This window comes from Callionymus lyra, chromosome 8, assembly GCF_982586985.1.
Source record: "Callionymus lyra chromosome 8, fCalLyr1.hap1.1, whole genome shotgun sequence".
In the NCBI taxonomy this organism is placed as follows: Eukaryota; Metazoa; Chordata; class Actinopteri; order Syngnathiformes; family Callionymidae; genus Callionymus; species Callionymus lyra.
In genome coordinates, this window is record NC_141825.1 from 27,049,506 (window position 1) to 27,067,066 (window position 17,561).

Genomic DNA, 17,561 nt, shown 5'->3' on the forward strand with positions numbered 1-17,561 from the left:
TCGGTCCCCCCTACAATATCAGTCTCCCCTACAATTCCGGTCCCCCCTACAATTTCGGTCCCCCCCACTTCCGTCTTACGTCACATGTAGCACTTCCTGTTGGTGTCAAAGTCACATGATCGTCAGAGCAGGAAATGAAAGAAAGTGATGATGTTGACGAAGATCGTCTTCTTGTCAATATAAATGTTTTATGAGGTAAAAAGTATCATGTAAACGTTCTGTTGACGTTTATTTAACACATAGAAAATATTTTAAAGAGACGTTTGCATATGCAGCGAGTGACGTCATCACGTAGGAAGTGGGGGACGATATTGTAGGGGGGACGATATTGTAGGGGGGACAATATTGTAGGGGGGAACGATATTGTAGGGGGGACGATATTGTAGGGGGGACGATATTGTAGGGGGGAACGATATTGTAGGGGGGACGATATTGTAGGGGGGACGATATTGTAGGGGGGAACGATATTGTAGGGGGGACAATATTGTAGGGGGGTCGATATTGTACCCACACCGTCATCTGTGACACAGATCGCTTCTTCTTCTTCTTCTTCTTCTTCTGCTTCATACACATTAGCTCGTTGTGTTGTCTCCTGGTTACTACGAACCAACTTATGCTAACTAGCATGTTTACACCTAGCCTGCTAACATCAAAACAGTTAGCATTCCTAGACGCCTCCATATATATCTATTTCAAACAACGGTTTAGCTTTAAACAGCGCCACCTAATGTTGGTCCCTATAAACAGCTATAACTGTTAAAAGCCATTAACGTCACGGTAACAGCTGATGATGTCATCATCATGCGACACGTTAAACGTTGGCAGCTATGTTCGACCGTCAGAGGTTAGGGTGCAGGTTCAGGCGAGGCCTCTAGGGGGCGCTCATTCACACACGTGCTGAACTCAACTGTGACTCTTTTATGTCTGTTGTCTCCTGTGGTCTGTTGTTCTACGTTTGTTATTTATACGAGTCGGACAACATGCTGTCGCGTCACTTTGTAAAGTTTATTAAAGAAGAAAAAAATCTGTGCTATTTGTGTTGTGTGTCAATAACTGATCAGATGTTTGAAACACCATGTTGAGTCTCAGTCAGAAACATGAGGTTCAACTGGCCCGAGTGAGACCCTGTTTCTGAGGGTGTGGACTGCCTGTGGAGAGGGGTGTACATGGTACCTGAGTATTTGGAGGGAACCACTGTCTCCGTACCTGAGTCCAGGAGCCTCATGTACTTAGAAGTTCTAGATCTTCTACTAAATATGTATGGAAACTTACATCCAGAAGATGGTGAAGCACAAAAATATTCACATGTATGAATTTAGTCACTTTTCCTTCTACATCCCGATCAACGTAGAATTAATCACAGACTTGTTCGTCCCTTTCCACTCATTTACATATTTAAATCATATTTAAATGAAGTCGTATTTTTCTCTCCACGATCAGAACAAACAAACGAAAACATGATTATAAACTGTATTAACTGTTTATATTCGTTCATTTAAACATGACATGAACATACTTACATTTAAATAGTACAGACGAGCTCTGGTGTAAATGTTTATATTTTATATACACTTATTAATGCAAATACTTTATTTACAGACGATCAGGGGCTTATTTGAAACGTCTCACATTGAGTTTAACAAGAATAAAAGTTTAAATCAGTAAATTAAAGAGTATTGATGATGAAGATGATTTGATCGTCTGAGTTTCATATAAATTTGTGAAGCAACTGCAACACACACACACACACACACACACACACACACACACGAGTTCTTATTACATTTATAAGATAAAAACATACAAATGACAAATGAACAAATCATGTAACAGTGTATTTACAGTATTTATATATATACAGTGTTTTTCAAAGAGATCGATCTTCATGACTTTTGTTGACTTGAAGCATCAGAATAATTTTCTTTGTTATATTATAAAAACAAGCTCATAATTCCTTCAATTTATTTTCTGAATAACGTAAAATAGTGGATTAAAATATTAATTATAAAATATTGATGGTTAATGTAACTGATGTGAACATCTCAACTCGACTAGTGAGTCTATCTGAGCAGCTGATCCAGGCGTACACAAACTACACACCTTTCGGGAATTGTGTACTTTTTACCGCTGTTTTCAGTATTAATACGTATGAACTTTGACGTGAAAGGTGGCTCAGCACGTTTTTTTGTGCGTAGAACCCCTTAGTACACGAGACCCCTGGTTCTTGCATTATCACAACTCAACAAAGCGTCATCATAGTTCCTAGAAGATCGTCAAAGACAACAAAATTACGTTTGCCTCTGTAAACACAGGAATAATATAAATATTCACTTCAAGAGTATTTTAGATGTTTTATTTGAGGCGTACCAAGAAGTCACCAACACCCCCCCGTCAGGGACTCAAACCCCCTCGCTCAAAACCCACCAACATCAGGAGTTCAAATCTTGTGTGTGATCTGGTCCAAACCAAACATCTGGTCACCATCGAGCTAATGGACCTTCAGCTCCTCCCACAACTTTGCCTGCGATAATAACGCCGTGAGTTCAGGAACAGATGTCGAGAAGCTCAAGCAGCGTTAGTCACGTTTATCTTCTGCGAGGTGGAATTATACATCTGTTGACTCTTGGATCGCACTGTGACTCAAAACATCGTGTGTGAAGGAATCCTTCCAATCACATGATCAACCGAGAGCCAATCAGAGACGATCACAGTGATTATTTAATTCTACAGAAGATCCTCTCGGTTGTTATTAACGATTGTAAGATCAAGCTTTAGGACCAACTGTACCAATGAGCATTTTTTATTTATATTTAATCAATTATTTATTACATCGTCTACTGCGATTTTACTGCGACTTAACAATGTACCATGACTGTTATGTTGCTATTATCAACGTTAAGATAGCGATAGCTCTGCAGTCGATACCCAACAAAAGATGTTTATAACTTATATATAACTTATCAATAATGGCCCCGAACAGTTCATATCATGTGTTGGAGCCTCGTAACTCTAGATCCATGATAAAGACCTTAAACCCATTAAACCTACTAAGTATATAATGCCAAAAATATATATTCTGTTTACATGTATTTTGACATGTTTGCTGGCAATGGATGCGTCTGTGATTCCATAACACTTAATATAGCATAAAATATTATCACGTATCAAAAGGTTTAAAAATATATACATTTTTGTTATTTTATGGTTAAAGAAACTCCTTTGTTGTGACCTTAAAGTAGACAGGATTTTACACACTCGTTATATTGGCATTATCTTTACTATTTTAGTGAAAACATATTTGCAATTTAACATTAAATAGCCGTAATTTAAAAGTAAATCGTTAAATCGCACAACGGTATATTTAATGCCACAATCAGGTGATAAACTGTGTTTATAGTTTGTATTGAAGCCTCAACGACACGAGGTAGAAATAACATTTTTAAACTTTGGGATTCAAGGCAATATGTGCCATTATCTCTGGAGATTCCAATTTAGCTTTAAATTGCTAGTAAAGTTATACACTGGTTACATATGTAGCAGTTATGATAGCAGCTTTGTTTTAGCATTTAAAGCTAACATGACATCGCCGCGTCAACATTGTTCTGTAGCATTTTTGTACGTAGTCACTAGCGATCGTAAAGATTCTGTAATAGTAGTAGCGGCTAATGTTTATAGCATTAGCATCTACACTTACGCTAACCTTGTACCTTCAAGAAACATCTTAAGACGTTTTTATTTGTTCAGGCTTTTCCTTGATTTTCTGGAACTCCTGTTGTGTTATCAGTTTTATCTTGATCTTTAAAGTATATACTTTATTGAGTATTGTTTTGATTGTTTATAAATTAAAATTACTTACTTACTTACTTACTTACCTCAACTCTTTGTTCACCTGGTGGATTAAAAACTACCTACTGGACAAGTACTACGGATAAATTGTATATGTATGGTTAGTTAGTTCAAATGATGTGTTTTTCAGTGACTGCCGCCACAAAAGCTACTACACAAACTGTAAATAGAACGAGCTCGAAGAGTCGTTTTGCTTATTTCCAGAGAATACATTTCATATAAGGATAATGTAAATGTAACTTTTATAAATGAGTATTTAGCAGCCTTTAATCTGCCATGTTTTATAAACAGCGTATTAAGAGAATTAATCCTAACATCTGGTTTTCTTGTTAAATATCGTCTTCAACTCCAAGAGCAGCTCATTAAACACACGAGACAACACAAGTATTGCTTTATTGCACAGTCAAGATCAGTGTGTGTGTGTGTGTGTGTGTGTGTGTGTGTGTGTGTGTGTGTGTGTGTGTGTGTGTGTGTGTGTGTGTGTGTGTGTGTGTATCAAACACTCATTTCTAATAAAAACATACAGTTTCCTGTGCAGGCTTCTTCCAGCAGGGGGCGCACACCGGTGCTCATCGCTCAAATCGAAGCCACATGCACAAACTAAACACACCTCTAGCATCTACACACTGTCGGACGCCGTCGCGCTCGCTCGCCGTGACATCATCGGACTCGGGTTTCTTCCCAGAATCGAGGCTCGTCGCCGTGACTCTGTGAGAGAAAAGACATTATTTGACTGAGATATTCTTTAAAATGTCAGTTTCTGTGACGACGTTCATGCTCTTGTCGTCCATTCGTCGAGTGCTTGTTGTGTTTTTTTATTTTTCCATCAGTACAACTGACGATTGAAAAGAGCTGAGCCAGAAGGCTTTATGTTCTACGTTGGTTAGTTTGTGTGTTTGAACTCAAAAGTTGACGACATGTTTCTGTTAGTTCAGAGATGAACATTGAAGTTGATGAAGTTGGTTTTGTTCTGCATCTGATCGTAGAAGTTTTATCATTCATATGTTTGTGCTTCACTCTGGTTCAATAGATTTGTTAATAATCAGAAAACAACTTGTTGTACAATATGATGTTTTTGGGACTTGACTAGTAGTTGAAGAGAGATCAAGAGGGTTTGTGTTAGCTGCTGGAGTCGACTGTATCCTCTCGTCCTCAGTCATAGCTATGAAGGACTTTTAAGTGCAACACAAACACGAACAAAAGCTGTTTATAGTTGTTGACTGTAATTAAAAAAATGAAATGATTTTATCGTATAAGCATTTTTAAAACAACAACAATGTTTTCTCTGCTTGAAACATTAAGAATATGTTCTTGTATCACACTCTGGCTCAGGAATGTCTCTGGTCAAGAAGAAGCAACTATGACTAGAACATCCTGTAAATATTGGTTAGCATCGACAGAACCTTCAGAGCTCGTACAGGAGTCTGGCAGGAGTCGACAGAACCTTCAGAGCTCGCACAGGAGTCTGGGACGAGTCGACAGAACCTCAGCAGACATGAAAGGGTTAAGAGCTCATCTGCAGCAGCAGCTCCGTCGTCGACAACATTCCTGCTCGAGTCCAGACTCGTGTCAGAGGAACATAGTGACGAGTCTTCATCGTGTCAGATGGTGCTGGATTAGAAGGAGCGCATGTTACACAACATGTGTCCACAACACAACACACACACACGCACACACACACACACACACACACACACACACACACACACACACACACACACACACACACATGCACACACACACACACACACACACACGGGCCCGGCGGTTGTTCTCGGTTTGTACTATCAAAGTCTACCATGTGCTGTAATCACTCATCACCTCTTTCAAAAGTAATACAAATAATACTTCTTCTATAATTATAACCATTACTATTATTTTTACTACTAATGCTGCTGCTATTTCTACTACTTCTACAACTAATAAATAACACTAGTACTACGACTGCTGCTGCTATATATTCTAGTACCCCTACTACTACTACTACTACTATAATAAATATAGTATAATTGTTATAATTATATAAATATATGTATAATAATACTATTACCACTACGGCTGCTGCTGTTACAATTTTTACTTCTAGTACTGCTAATAATAATTGTATTTCTACTAGCACTGCTTCTAATACTGATATGATTACTACTTCTATTAATTATTAACAAACTATTATTAGAATAATAATTAGAATAATGTTATTACTATTGATTCTATTAGGACTACTGCTACAACTATTACCACTGATACCTGTGATACTTATTATGCAGCAATGTTTAATACCAATACTACTTCAACTGGTATTATTAATATTTCCAATCATTTTGATACCATTACTACAACACAGTACCACTCTATGCTACACACTAAAAATACTAATTATTAGTTAGAGTAAGTAATATAGTAAGTAATATTTATTTATATAGCGCTTTTCGAGACCAGGGTCACAAAGCGCTTAGACAATCAAAACAATACTCAAAAAAGTACATACTTTAAAGATCAAGATAATACTGAGAACAACAAGAGTGGTAGTTATACTAATGCCATATTACTTATCCTGACCTGGAATATATCAACTACAACCACAATAAGTAACGACAAGTAACTTTTGTGTTTGACTACAACCAGAAGTCCCTCCGGGTCACCTTGACCCTGAGATAAGGTTTAAGGTTTTGTCCTCATATTAATTACAACAATACTATGATGTACTTCTGTTTTAAACCATACCGAAAGTTCTGTGAAAAGTTTTTTACTTGCAAGACAAATGTAAAATCTACTATTGTCTTTCACTAGTAAAATGTTTTACTACTCTTCCTATAAAATACGTGTCAAGGGTAAATGAAAGTTAATAGAACACAAAACAAACTTTCATTACTACCACTAGTTAAACCAAAACCTAACAAATCTATCTCCCCTTCAACTTCTATTTCAACTTTCATATGTTCAAAAACGACTTCTATAATTGCTTCCACAATTTCTGCTTGTAATAGTACTTGCTTTGAAGATATGTATTATTACAACAGGTCTATATATTCATATATTAAACTACAACTAATAAAACATATTTTTTATCCCTTAAACTAAACTTCTTTAACAAACTCAGTAGAAAAACTACTACTTCTAATACTACAAACAACTTCTACAGCGTATCATTCCATGGTTTGAAGTACTATCAAGCGCGGCCTCTCACTGGAACCTTCAAGTACTGAAGGTTCTGACTTGACCTTGACCCACTTTATTCTGTCCCGACACAATCCAGAGTCAAAGCTTCAGTTCAAGTTTCACCTGAGAGAGTGAGAAAGAGTGAGACAATAAGTGGTCGTACCTCAGTGACGCCCTCCGGCGCTCCTGGTCCAACTGTGCTGGTCCCACGGCCCCGAGTCGGGTTGTGGTCTCCGGTTCTGGTCCGCCGAGGAGGTGATGAGGTCCAAACGACTCCAGCGAGGAAGTGTAGCTTGTGCGAGAGCTGCTCCAGGAGGAGGGGGAGGAGTCGCCGTCCTGCCCCCCCGCCCGGTCGCAGAGAGGGAGGCGTTTGTGTGGAAGTGTCTTTGGCTTTGAAGCTCTGAAGCTCTGAAGCTCAGAAGCTCTGAAGCTCTGAGGCTCTGAAGCTCAGAAGCTCTGAAGCTCTGAGGCTCTGAAGCTCTGAAGCTCTGAGGCTCTGAGGCTCTGAGGCTCTGAGGCTCTGAGGCTCTGAGGCTCTGAGGCTCTGAAGCTCTGAAGCTCTGAGGCTCTGAAGCTCTGAGGCTCTGAAGCTCTGAAGCTCTGAAGCTCTGAGGCTCTGAGGCTCTGAGGCTCTGAAGCTCTGAAGCTCTGAGGCTCTGAAGCTCTGAGGCTCTGAAGCTCTGAAGCTCTGAAGCTCTGCTCCAACATGCCTCAGCAATTACACTGGCTTCCACAAGTATTCATACATGTGGCACGTCATGTGACCGTCGTCATACTTCAGCTGCTACTATGAAAGTAATAACTATAAGTAGTACTTCTCACGGCGACTTCTCCTTGATAGATTTATAGGTTTTAATAGAGTTTTGTGTGAGTCCCTGATGTAGTTTTGAACTGATGTGTAGCTCATTTTCATGGTGACACACAACTCATAGTATACCTAAGGTAGTATTAACCACAATTGTTATTAGAGTTGTTGCAGTATTAGTTATTATTACCTCAGTACTTGTAGTAGCAGTAATACAAGTTAATTCACAAAGGTTGTATGAATTGCTGTAGCAGTCATGATCATATAATGAACATTGATGTTTTGTTATGGTAGTAGTTATGACAATGTACTTACTGCAGTTCCAGTAGCTGTAGTACTACGCTATGATGAGCTGTGGAAATGGTAATTACCATGTTATTACCACAGTTGTGTTAGTTAGAGTAGAACATTTCCAGGCTTTTATTAGTTGCAGCAGTAGTGCAATAAACATTGATGTATTGTTGCATAAGTAATAATAACAATGTAATTACTAAAGTTGAATTAGCCATAGAAGGGATGATAATAACTTTATTGCTGGGCTTGTAAAACGCAGTATTATTATAACAATGTCATTACCACAGTCACATTAGTTACCGTAGAAGTAACCATCATGTAATTGCCAGGGTTATGACAAGTTTCAGCAATAGTAAAGTATTTGCTGTATTGATGCATGAGTAGTTTGGACAATGGTTGTAGTAATTGCAGTAGCACTAGTAGTAATTATATTGTAATTACAATTGTGTTATTGATTGTGACACTAGTAATGATAATGCAATAACAATGGTTGTGTTAGTTTAAGTGGTTGTTTTGTAATAAGTTGAAAACGTCACTGCAGCAGAGAGAGAAGTATTTATACACATACAGTATCTAGTACTACTTTACTCAATCAGTTTTTGTCAAAGTTTATCCCTCTTTTATTCAAATAACATGAAAGATTCTGATGAGTTTTGATGTTGGAAAGCGTTGATAATCGTCAAGGAACGCTTTAGATTGTTTAACTCAAAATGAGGAAGATTTAAACTGATTAAAAACTAACAAAGATGTATTTATATATACAGTATATTTATATTTATTTACTTAAAGTTCAACTGATGAACGATCGTGAATCATCACTGGAGGCTAAATTTAGCATCTTTGACCAAGAACTGCTGACTCCGGTTCGGTCTCTCACTAAGGTTACGCAACAGTTCGTCGTTAGAGGACAATGGCTTGTTGTCCTGAGTATCTGGAGTGGAAAACCGGCTCCAACAGAACCAGGTCTCGGTCATGAAAGTGGGTGAGCCCGGGCCGGGCTGGACCGGCAGAAAATAGCAGCACTTAAGTCTGACCTCGAGGGAGACGAACATCTCACAGATGGATCCTGAGCTTTCAGCAGATCATCTGTTTGTTCTCCTCTCGGCCCGACCCCGGCGTTCTGAGTGGTACCAGATGAGGGTGTCGGCGGGCGTCCATGTTTGGCTGCGGGTCGGATCTGGGTCCTGCTCTCGGTTCCTCTGTTTACTCTGGGAATACTTGGCTGCATTCCGTCAGCGAGTGTTTGACAAAGAGCTCCGAGGTTGTTTGGCTGAAGTGTGTTTGTGGCGAGTTCGCTTGGCATGGAGTCGCAGACAGGAAGCGGCGTGCCGCAAACATTCCTGTCAACTCTGACCTTTGACCCCCAACACTTGCAGCGATAATTCTCATTTTCTAGGGTTTATTAAGAGGCGCTAACGAAGCTTCTTCTCCCACCAGTGCTCCGTCACCTGTGGACGAGGGACCAAACAGCGAGAGGTGGTCTGCGTCCTCCAGAACCGAACCGAGGAGGAACACTGCGCCCACCTCCCCAAACCACGGACCCAGGCCTCCTGCAGGGCGGGACGATGCCCCACATGGAAGACCAACGAGTGGAGCGAGGTACGGAGACGTGACGCCGTCTTTCGTCGGCCACTGTAGCTGTTCTGGGTTCAGCTGGACTTTGATTTGTTCAACTGGATCCAACAAAGTCAAAGATGGTGCCTGAGAAACGGACTCAAAATACCAGAACCATCTGTCGACCTCCCTGTGGAGCCGCCTTCGCTGTCATCAGCATCGACACCTAGTGTCACAATGTTGGTTAAATATTTTAGAACAAACCTTATTAGCAGATGAATAAGGATAGTAGTCGTTTCTGTTTTTGTTAGTTTGTGTGTGTGTGTCACATTTAAGGATCTATAGATTATTGTTTTTTATTTTGTTTCTTATAATGCAGTGAACTTCTATTTTATATCTAGTATAAGAACTTTTACTAAAGAAAAACTTTTTTTCTCAGGGGGTACAGATTGGAATTCCAATCTCTACTAGGAGATGCAGGAATCCTGCTACTGAACTGGGATCTGAATATTGGAATTCCAATCTGTACTAGTAGGATTCCAGATTCTACTAGTGAATTCTAAACTATACTAGTAGGATTCCAGATTCTACTAGTGAATTCCAATCTGTACTAGTAGGATTCCAGATTCTACTAGTGAATTCTAATCTATACTAGTAGGATTCCAGATTCTACTAGTGAATTCCAATCTGTACTAGTAGGATTCCAGATTCTACTAGTGAATTCTAATCTATACTAGTAGGATTCCAGATTCTACTAGTGAATTCCAATCTGTACTAGTAGGATTCCAGATTCTACTAGTGAATTCCAATCTGTACTAGTAGGATTCCAGATTCTACTAGTGAATTCTAATCTATACTAGTACACATTGGAATCCTACTACTGAACTGGGATCTGAATATTGGAATTCCAATCTGCACTAGTACAAATGGGAATTCTACCAGGAAAATCTCCTATTCTAATAGGAGACATTTGGAATATCAAACCCTAACCCTAACCCATATCAATAGTACAGATTGGATTCCAGATCCTACTGGATTCCAATCTGTACTGTGACATATACATTGTGTTCCTTTTTGCTCCTAGTCCATATTTGAATTATGAGGAATTGTGTATCCTTTTATACAAGGTATAACTTTCCTAACCACATTTAATAAATCATGTAAACTAATAATTATAATAATAACATTGTATTATCCACCTTAAAACCCCAAAATCTATGGGGAAAAACAGTATTAAAAGTATAAAAAATACAAAAATAGGTCTCCAGGAAAACAAAAAAAAGGTTCTTTTAAGTATGTAAAAGCAATTTCTCCATTAGTTAATCGGTCATTGCTGTTGCAGACAGATTAAGGTGAGAAGTAAGATGTGGTACTTTAGCCTCCACTGATACATCCAGTGTTTCACTGCTGCTAGTAGCACTTACAGAACTCGTGGAACATCTCATTCAGTGGTTCTTCTGTGACCTCCTCCTCAAGTGCTCCTCCTCCTGTGGACCTGGAGCTCAGAGGCGACTCGTCTACTGTCGCGTGAAAGGACGCGGGAAGGTCGCGGCAGATCTTTGCGACGCCCCGACTCGACCCGAGGTGGTCCGAGCGTGCCAGACCTCAGAGTGTCGCCGCTACTCATGGTTGGCTGCAGAGTGGGAGGAGGTGAGTGACGAGTTCACTGAGAAGGTGTGAGACACAGTTTTTTTTTGTAGTTAGAAAATTGGTTTGAAATTGATTTTTTTTCCTGTTCGTTAGAAGATCATTCAGTTTCACATTGTTAAGCTTTAATCAAACATTAAATAATTCGTTTTTAGTTGTTAAACTGCTGTTAAATCCAACCGCACCGGTTTAAAACACCTGAACATGAGCAGCTTTTATGTATTTTCTTTAAACACTTTCAAATCCATAGTTGATGTGGAAAATGAAACTCACAGGGACATTTTTGAGTTTCTAAATCGTTCAAATCATAATAAAGAAAACTTGTAAATAACGATATTAATTAAGGATTAATAATCTGTATATGTTGGATTAAGTCTGTGTTGTATTCAAGAGCATATTGATAAAAGATTAAGATTAAGAAACCTGAGGTAGTAAGTAATTAAGTATATAAAAACTACTTTTATGTTAAAGTCATCTTAAGCCCAGGAGGGGGCGCTGGCACTCATTGAACGTTGAAGAAATAGTCCAGTTGTGTTGAGGCCCTGCTAGACCGGACTCATGTGGTCACTGACTCTGGTCTCGTGATGCAGTGTAGCGCCACCTGTGGGCTCGCCAGCAGAAGCAGGAAGCTCCAGTGTGTGGACTCTCAAGGCGCTCAAGTCCAGAGCAGCTACTGTGATCCTTCATCTGAACCTCCGTCCCAGCAGTCCTGCTCGACGGCAGCCTGCCCCGGGCGGTGGGCGACCGGGCAGTGGTCCCAGGTGAGACCCGTGAGCCTCTGACCCCGGCTAGCTGACCAATGACTCGTGATCTGTCCATCGTAGTGCTCCTCCAGCTGTGGTGTGGGAATCCAGCAGCGGATTGTCTCCTGCTCAGTGGCGCCCCCTTCCTCTCCCTCTTCAGTGGAGCCCCCCTCTGGCGGGTGCTCGCCGCCGCGCCCCCCCATCACTCGGAGCTGCCTCCTCCGGACCTGCCAGCTCGCCTCCGCCTGGAAAGTGGGGTCGTGGAGCGAAGTGAGGACGCGTCACATGGAGTGCCTTCTATCTTCTCGTCCTCTCCTTCTTCTCACGCTCTCCTCCTCCAGTGCTCCCTGAGCTGCGGCGCCGGAGTCATGGAGCGCCAGGTCGAGTGCGTGACCCCCAAAGGTCAACCCTCCAAACTCTGCCCTCCTGCAGAGCGACCGGAGTCCCGGGCGGCGTGTCAGGAGCGAGAGTGTGAGTCGCTGCTTCATGTCCTCCTGTCCTCCAGGTTCCCGTGGCTCCTCACCGTGACTCCTCTTCTCTGCTCCTCCCTCTCCAGGCCAGTCGTTCAGCTCCTGCAGGGAGGTGCAGGCCAGCCAGCGGGTGAGGACCGACGGCGAGTACTACCTGAAGGTGAAGTCTCGGGTCATCCAGGTGAGTCTCCTGCCGTGACCTCCTCCTCTCTCCTCCCCCCTGACCCCTGACCCCTGACCCCTGCGCTCCTCCTCCAGATCTACTGCGCGGACATGCAGACCGACTCCCCCCGAGAGTACCTGACGCTGCGCAGCGCTCAGACCGACAACTTCTCAGAGGTTTTTGGAAGCAGGCGAGTGTCTTCTCTTTTGGACTTCTTCTGATTTAGGACTCTTCATCTGCTTTCTTCTGACCTGGTCAGGTCCTCACCCACGCCTCTCTTACTCTCCCCCTTCTTTCCTCTCAGTGGTTCTTCTTCTCTCCAATGTTTTCATCTCCTCTCTCTAACTCCCTCGCTCTCCGTCAGGGATTTTCTCCGGACAATGGAGAACAGAGACAAGCGATAGAATAACAAACCGAGTCAGAATCCAGTTTTTACCAACAGCAAGGAGTGGAGGCGCTTCTCACGGCTCGTCCCAAACCACTGAAGAACCTCTGCTGGCTTTTTATTCCATATTTAGATTGTATCATCTTGTTCTTTCTCTTTATTTCTCTTTGTTATTGTTCTTATTTTATTTTGATTTATTTTTTATGAAAAATTGCTGTATTTGCTGTGGCTTGGAAAAAAACAATTTCCTCCTGAGGGATCAATAAAGTTCTACCTTACCTTACCTTATTTAAGATGACGACACACTTGAATACAAACAGTTTGTTCATTTGTTGCTGGACGCAAAGACCTGTTTTCTGTACGAGTCAGTGAGCGCAGCATCATGAGTTCAGCTCCCTTATCTCGCTGAAGGTCACTGTATCTTAATGCACACGCTGTCATTTCTCGAGAAACGAAACTCTAACTGGGGAACTTCCTTCCAGCTCATTGTGAGTCGCAGCAAGCATGACTACAGTGCTGTGTCTGAAATCGCATACTTGCGTACTCAAAGTTAGTATTTTTAGTGCGTAAGTGCGTCTCAATTCTTAGTATGTAAATGTAGTGCTTCATACACACTAAATTGTCACTAAAACACACAAAACTGAGTATGAATCGATGGACACTTTCTACACTAAATGGCTCCATCTAAGTGACGTTGTAAACGGAAGTTACGTCATATATATATATATATATATATATATATATATATATATTCATATACTTACAAGTGTATTTTCAGCAGCAGTAGAAGAATGACACGTCTTCGCTGCTGATACCAGCTTAAATATCTCACGAATATTTAGATTCTCATATTTTTTCTTTATTTCTTTTGCCAAACTTGCAAAACGTGCTGCCAGCAGGTGGCGCTAGTGTTCCTACAGCTGGTTGAAATCATCGTTAAATAGTAGTAGAAGGAGAAGCTGTCGTGTCATTTCCTGTTAGTGTGTAGCAGCAGAGTTTGATTTGAGACATACTATCTGTGGAGAATTAGTTACTAGTTAGTACGTACACTATCCTGATGCATACTAACTTCTAGTATACTAAGAGAAGTATGTTTGAGACATACTATCTGTGGAGGATTAGTTACTAGTTAGTACGTACACTATCCTGATGATACTAACTTCTAGTATACTAAGAGAAGTATGTGATTTGAGACATACTATCTGTGGAGGATTAGTTACTAGTTAGTACGTACACTATCCTGATGATACTAACTTCTAGTATACTAAGAGAAGTATGTGATTTGAGACATACTATCTGTGGAGGATTAGTTACTAGTTAGTACGTACACTATCCTGATGATACTTACTTCTAGTATACTAAGAGAAGTATGTTTGAGACATACTATCTGTGGAGGATTAGTTACTAGTTAGTACGTACACTATCCTGATGATACTAACTTCTAGTATACTAAGAGAAGTATGTGATTTGAGACATACTATCTGTGGAGGATTAGTTACTAGTTAGTACGTACACTATCCTGATGATACTAACTTCTAGTATACTAAGAGAAGTATGTTTGAGACATACTATCTGTGGAGGATTAGTTACTAGTTAGTACGTACACTATCCTGATGATACTAACTTCTAGTACACTAAGAGAAGCAACATCAATTCTTAAACACTCTCTAACTCCCCTTCTCTCTGCTCTCCTTCCTCAGGTTGCTGAATCCCTTCCAGTGTCCGGAGAACGGCAGTCGTCCTCTGGACTGCAGCTGCAGGAACGACTACTCCGCCGCAGGCTACACTCTCTTCCACAAGGTGCGAGTGGACCTGAGCTCCCTGAGGATCACGAGTGAGTCCTCGCGCTGTCAAGGTCGCTTCTTTTCACCCCTTCCTCTCATGACCTCGTCTTCCTCGTCCACCTCAGCGACGGACCTGCACTTCTCCAGGACGCTGTTGGGTCAACCGGTTCCCTTCGCCACGGCAGGAGACTGCTACAGCGCCGCCAAGTGTCCACAGGTGAGTCCGACAGGTGGACCTGGACTCGCAGACGAACTCACCGCTCTTGTGTCCTGCAGGGTCAGTTCAGCATTAACCTTCAAGGGACCGGATTCCAGATCTCCCCGGCCTCCAAGTGGACTTCACAGGGGAACTACGTGTCCATCAAAGTCCACAGATCTGAGGTATCAAGTCCAAACTGTGCCCTCACAAGAAGCTATCATCCTCTTCTCTCGCTCATCTTCTCCAACCCTCTCTTCATACATCCTCTGCCTCCCCCTGCAGGATGGAATGAGGATCTACGGTCGCTGCGGTGGCTTCTGTGGAAAGTGTCTCCCTCAGGCTCACCATGGACTCCAGCTTCAGGTCCACTGAGGATCCGTCCATCCGTCCGAGGAGTCTAGGACTTTATCTCCCGAAATCTCAACGTGGTGCTTTTTCCTTCCTCCGTGGTGAGACCCTGAACCAGCAGAGAAGGTCCAACGTCCCTGATGAAAGTGAGACTTCGTGTGGGGGGTCATGTGACCAAAGAGTCCAGAGGATCCTGTTACCCCTTTTTTTCCTCGCCGTCCTGCCTTGAGTCGTCGACTTCCTGCCAGAATGTTTACACAACAACGTTTTTTATATCAAAACATAAAAAAAGCAAGAATTAAAGCGAGACATGTTTCTTGTATCACCTGAAGACAAAAGAGAAACATGTTTACTGTTACTTTTGTTTTTTAAAACGTGTTCATATTTTTTACCATTTCTGTGACACAATTGAGTGAAAAGTTGTGCGTCTGCCTAGGATTTATGTGTTATTTTTCAAATGAACGTCCACTCGAGTTATGGAAGACTTTTTTTCGCGAGGGACTAAATTAGAAACTGGAAGTCTGTGAGCGAGATGAAGTCTGTGTCCTGTAGGGGGCGACTCAACAATCAATAATGGACTCTTTCATTGTTCCGGGTGTAACCAGTATGTTCTGGTTAAACTCTGGGAGATGCAACTCACTTTCATACGACACACTTTTGTGGAGCTTCAACGTTAAAGCTAACACAGGCGCTAACCTTTCGTCATCGAGCTACAAATGAACGTCTTTGCAAAAGTTGTACAATCATGACATCATGTAAAGTTGTGTATGTTTTTTATTTTTATTGCATTAGGAATTTTTTTTACGTTTGTGTTTTTATATTTGTATGTATACTGTTTTATTGGTCAACACTGTTTCCTTGTTGCTAACAGCGCCCCCTACCTCTAACACCAACGCTACTGTGTACTTTTATATTTATTCTCTACTCTGAGCGATCAGTTGATCAAGTGTAGACATTTGAATCAAATTAGTTTATATTTTCTCTGAGGTCGGCGTGTTATTCAACTTTAAAACGACGAGTAATGTTTCACTGGTGCTTCGTAACGACTGACCTTCAACGGTGACTGTAGCTCGTCTGCTCACGATTTCTGAAGACTTTGAAAGATGGAAAGAAATATATCTGTTCATGGAACAAGTTAGAAAACCTTCCCTCTCACTCTGCCTCCTCTACAAGACTCACTCTGCCTCCTCTACAACACTCACTCTGCCTCCTCTACAAGACTCACTCTGCCTCCTCTACAAGACTCACTCTGCCTCCTCTACAAGACTCACTCTGCCTCCTCTACAAGACTCACTCTGCCTCCTCTACAAGACTCACTCTGCCTCCTCTACAAGACTCACTCTGTCTCCTCTACAACACTCACTCTGTCTCCTCTACAAGACTCACTCTGCCTCCTCTACAAGACTCACTCTCTCCTCTACAAGACTCACTCTGTCTCCTCTACAAGACTCACTCTGTCTCCTCTACAAGACTCACTCTGCCTCCTCTACAAGACTCACTCTGTCTCCCCTACAACACTCACTCTGCCTCCTCTACAAGACTCACTCTGCCTCCTCTACAAGACTCACTATGCCTCCTCTACAAGACTCACTCTGTCTCCTCTACAAGACTCACTCTGCCTCCTCTACAACACTCACTCTGTCTCCCCTACAAGACTCACTCTGCCTCCTCTACAAGACTCACTATGCCTCCTCTACAAGACTCACTCTGCCTCCTCTACAAGACTCACTCTGCCTCCTCTACAAGGCTCACTCTGTCTCCTCCTCAACACTCACTCTGCCTCCTCTACAAGACTCACTCTTTCTCCTCTACAACACTCACTATGCCTCCTCTACAAGACTCACTATGCCTCCTCTACAAGACTCACCCTGCCTCCTCTACAAGACTCACTCTGTCTCCTCTACAAGACTCACCCTGCCTCCTCTACAAGACTCACTCTGTCTCCTCTACAACACTCACTCTGCCTCCTCTACAACACTCACTCTGTCTCCCCTACAAGACTCACTCTGCCTCCTCTACAAGACTCACTATGCCTCCTCTACAAGACTCACTCTGTCTCCTCTACAAGACTCACTCTGCCTCCTCTACAAGACTCACTCTGCCTCCTCTACAAGACTCACTCTGCCTCCTCTACAAGACTCACTCTGTCTCCTCTACAAGACTC

The 17,561-nt window shown here is 41.8% G+C and overlaps 1 protein-coding gene and 1 long non-coding RNA gene across 2 annotated transcripts in view; one reads left to right on the forward strand and one right to left on the reverse strand.

The window, feature by feature from the left end:
- The window catches only part of LOC148074437 (A disintegrin and metalloproteinase with thrombospondin motifs 20), a 79,448-nt gene extending 62,895 nt beyond the window's left edge, over positions 1-16,553 (forward strand). The window contains exons 29-39 of the mRNA XM_087796874.1: positions 9,542-9,703; positions 11,135-11,308; positions 11,896-12,066; positions 12,130-12,318; positions 12,390-12,519; positions 12,605-12,699; positions 12,777-12,871; positions 14,767-14,900; positions 14,976-15,067; positions 15,127-15,231; positions 15,332-16,553. Of these exons, the coding sequence (XP_087653000.1) occupies positions 9,542-9,703; positions 11,135-11,308; positions 11,896-12,066; positions 12,130-12,318; positions 12,390-12,519; positions 12,605-12,699; positions 12,777-12,871; positions 14,767-14,900; positions 14,976-15,067; positions 15,127-15,231; positions 15,332-15,421 (1,437 nt within the window). The 3' untranslated portion in view covers positions 15,422-16,553. The remainder of the gene's footprint in view (positions 1-9,541; positions 9,704-11,134; positions 11,309-11,895; positions 12,067-12,129; positions 12,319-12,389; positions 12,520-12,604; positions 12,700-12,776; positions 12,872-14,766; positions 14,901-14,975; positions 15,068-15,126; positions 15,232-15,331) is intronic.
- On the reverse strand, positions 4,223-7,274 carry LOC148074438 (uncharacterized). The gene is made up of 2 exons (XR_015712081.1): positions 7,169-7,274; positions 4,223-4,554 (listed from the first exon to the last, which is right to left on the reverse strand). It is a non-coding gene; the product is annotated as an uncharacterized LOC148074438 (long non-coding RNA).
- Positions 16,554-17,561: the final 1,008 nt, after the last annotated feature.